The sequence below is a fragment of the Schistosoma mansoni genome, chromosome 4 (genome assembly GCF_000237925.1).
Source record: "Schistosoma mansoni strain Puerto Rico chromosome 4, complete genome".
In the NCBI taxonomy this organism is placed as follows: Eukaryota; Metazoa; Platyhelminthes; class Trematoda; order Strigeidida; family Schistosomatidae; genus Schistosoma; species Schistosoma mansoni.
This window is the reverse complement of record NC_031498.1, coordinates 9,619,036-9,622,013: the sequence shown is the minus strand read 5'-3', so window position 1 is coordinate 9,622,013 and position 2,978 is coordinate 9,619,036. Positions and strand designations below refer to the sequence as shown.

The window sequence follows — 2,978 nt, the reverse complement described above, 5'->3', positions numbered from 1 at the left end:
CTTACTGAGGCATGCACGACCTAAACACAAATAAATCACCGAAACTCATGCAAACAAAACACGAGTAGGGAGATTAAAATAGCACCTGATAAGCAAATAAACCTTCACTAAAAAACACCTACACGCTACTGCTGAACCTGATACAGTAGCTCGATTTCGAAATTCCACACTGATACTGATAACAAGACGTTTCCCATCTTCCTAATTTTCCTAGAGTTAACTCGTAAAAAATCAGACGATATCTAGAGACCTGGACATTTGTATCTACTGGGGCATAAGTGCAGTTGCTGATCAATTAAGCTAAAACTTGCTCAGCTGTTAAGACAGGTAAGTATACAATTCATAGAAAACATTATGAGTGCTTGAGCTTTTGGGCGCTAGATATAATACCGTTCCCTATTTATGGATATAGATTGAAACTACTTGACCATGGACAACCTATATTAGTCTCTACGATCGTCTTGAATATATAATTGCCCTCATCATTTACTAAATCGACAATCTAAGTGAGCATCTATACACCATTAAAACAGAAGTAGAAAAGCTTGACTGATTCCAGCATCAATGTATTAAGAGATATTTACATAGGTCGACCTCTACCATAACCTCCATGGAAATGAACCTCGCTATCACCAATAGCTGCATCTTTACCGGGAGTACCGAAGCCAGTCACTCCAGGAGTGACCGGTCCTCTTCTAAACGCGACACGACCATCAGAAGGACCACGCTGTCCACCTTGATCCATTCCTGCAGCTGGTGTTCGAATATCCCGAGGTGGAGCTTTAAGAGTAGCTGGAATTATGTCAGAAGGTAAGTGCAAGACCTAAGGAAAAAGAACACAGAGTAACACCTTACCTCACGCAAATAATTAATTCCATCAGTCGTAAGGAACCAATAGTATGTTCTCCAAGAGTACTGTTCACGAACATATCCTCGAGATTTTAATGATCGCATTGTCTTGATGACATAAAGATTTCGAACGTTGATTGTCGGATGATTGTAGCATGGTCGGGTATCGTTTCTTGCTGTTAGCACACCATCTTGAATAACCTTCTCAAATATACTATTCCGAGTTGCTAGTGGGAGTAACATTGTCCAAGCTGGAAAACTTGTGAAACACGCGGTCAGTTGGTAACCTAAAGTGAGCGCGGGACAGTGATATCAATGCGCTAAACAAACCGGAGCATCGTTTTGGAATCTTAATGAGTAAAATACTGAACATACCTATGAATATCCACTTTCCCCCAAAATGCATTCACCAGCTGAAGTAATATTGTTTTTAACATCTGAACGAAGTGAGGTCGCCAAGTGAACATACTGAGCAAAACTCATTACCAAATTGGATTGGTAGTAGCCTGTAGCTCTCAAATGGTTAATTTTGGCTGTCTGTAAAACTTTTTGTGGCAGAAGTTTCACATCGGTGATGTAATAATAGTGACTCCTCTAAACAGTGAGTAGGTTCACAGCTAGATTCTAAAGGAGATAATTTTTCTCGCAACTTCTTGTTCTATCCCTGTCATGGTGGTTGAAATGATCAATCAAAGTTGTCGATGCTGCCGAGTATTTTTTCTCTCCCCTGCTGAGGGTGGCACACATCATGACAGTTGTAAGAGATGGTTTCGTAAAACGTGTACCAATGTATCGCTGGCTGCGTATACACGCTGCTAAGAAACAACCTCACCCTGGCTATGTACAGAATATTGTCTAACTTAAGCGATTTTCCCAAATGAAGTGTCGGATCTGCTCACTTTGATGATGAAGTTGCTAAGTGACAATACTCGTTGAGTGAATCTGACAACAGATAAGGAGACTACAACTGTAACCACTAGTTCTGTCAGCTCAACTCTTACTCATGATAGAAAGGCTGAGAATCCTATTGTTACCATGCTCTAAGAGGAAAGAATCCCGATCCAAGTTATTTTTACGCGTTATCGTAATAGGTCTCATGCTCTTGGAACAAAGAAATCACGACCCTTTGTAAGTGCATTTACTCTAAGTAATGCTTAAGGGGATGCATGCAGCTGCACGATATTTAGAGGGCAAAACTCTCTTATAAGAGAAATAAGGTAGTCCGAATAAACTGGTTGGTCCGAAAGTCAAAAAAGGACAACTAAGGAAATGCTTCCGGTAGTTAGTGAAAACGAAACATTGACGACACAAATCAACACGACTTTTAAAGAAGTCAGATCCGTCCCTGTCCTATTTGGATTTGAAAGGGGTCGGAAGAAACGTAGTCTGCTAGATGACAATCACGCGACCTGCAATCAACGGACTCTGTCGTCAGAAATTCGATCGCAGAAAAGGCTTTGAGAGTACATATTATTAAAGCAGTTAGTCTCAACAAGTAAGTTGGGGGTGAGACTCAACCGACGGTCTTCAAGTTCGTGCTCGGAAGTAACGAGGGAAAGGATGTCATAATAAAGAAAACAAATAGAAATCGTGACTCCTACATTCGTGTCCGGCCAGATCGGACACCTGAAGATCGAAATGGGTTGAAAAGTGTTCTCACTGAGTAGAGAACACGAAATCAAAGTGACAAAACAAACCTTGGAATTCAGGTCAGGTTTTGGAAGCCATTGATACTGAGACCTGTATTGATAGAAAAGGTGTGTGTCGCACAGACGTTCGCAGTCCAAGCGGAACCCACGATTTAAGCCTTACAGTGGAAGGATTAAGTCTCGATATGTTTGTTGTCACTGGAACTTTGGTCATCGAAGATGCGGGTTGTCCTCCAGTTGTCTCATTTGTATTAGAGGTATCAGTTGCAAATAACAAGGGAGGGGGCATATTATATGTTACAGGTCACCAGTGTTAAATTGAGTAAATCACAGGATCACGATAGTGGTAAAAGTGAAGTAACTAGTTACAAAATCAAATCTAGACATGGATTGGTGACTAAAGGTGAGGTTTGCCGTAGTCCATATTGTACCGTTGACGATTCAGTCTTAAATCACATCTTCGAGTGTAAAATAGCTAAT

General features: G+C 40.9%; 1 protein-coding gene across 1 annotated transcript; it reads right to left on the bottom strand.

Moving 5' to 3' along the window:
• Window positions 1-545: 545 nt before the first annotated feature.
• On the bottom strand, window positions 546-1,143 carry Smp_066890 (putative 40s ribosomal protein S10). Its single transcript, XM_018796759.1, has 2 exons — window positions 856-1,143; window positions 546-823 (listed from the first exon to the last, which is right to left on the bottom strand). The coding sequence occupies exons 1-2, from the start codon at window positions 1,090-1,092 to the stop codon at window positions 581-583; spliced, it is 480 nt and encodes a 159-aa protein (XP_018651869.1). The 5' UTR covers window positions 1,093-1,143; the 3' UTR covers window positions 546-580.
• Window positions 1,144-2,978: the final 1,835 nt, after the last annotated feature.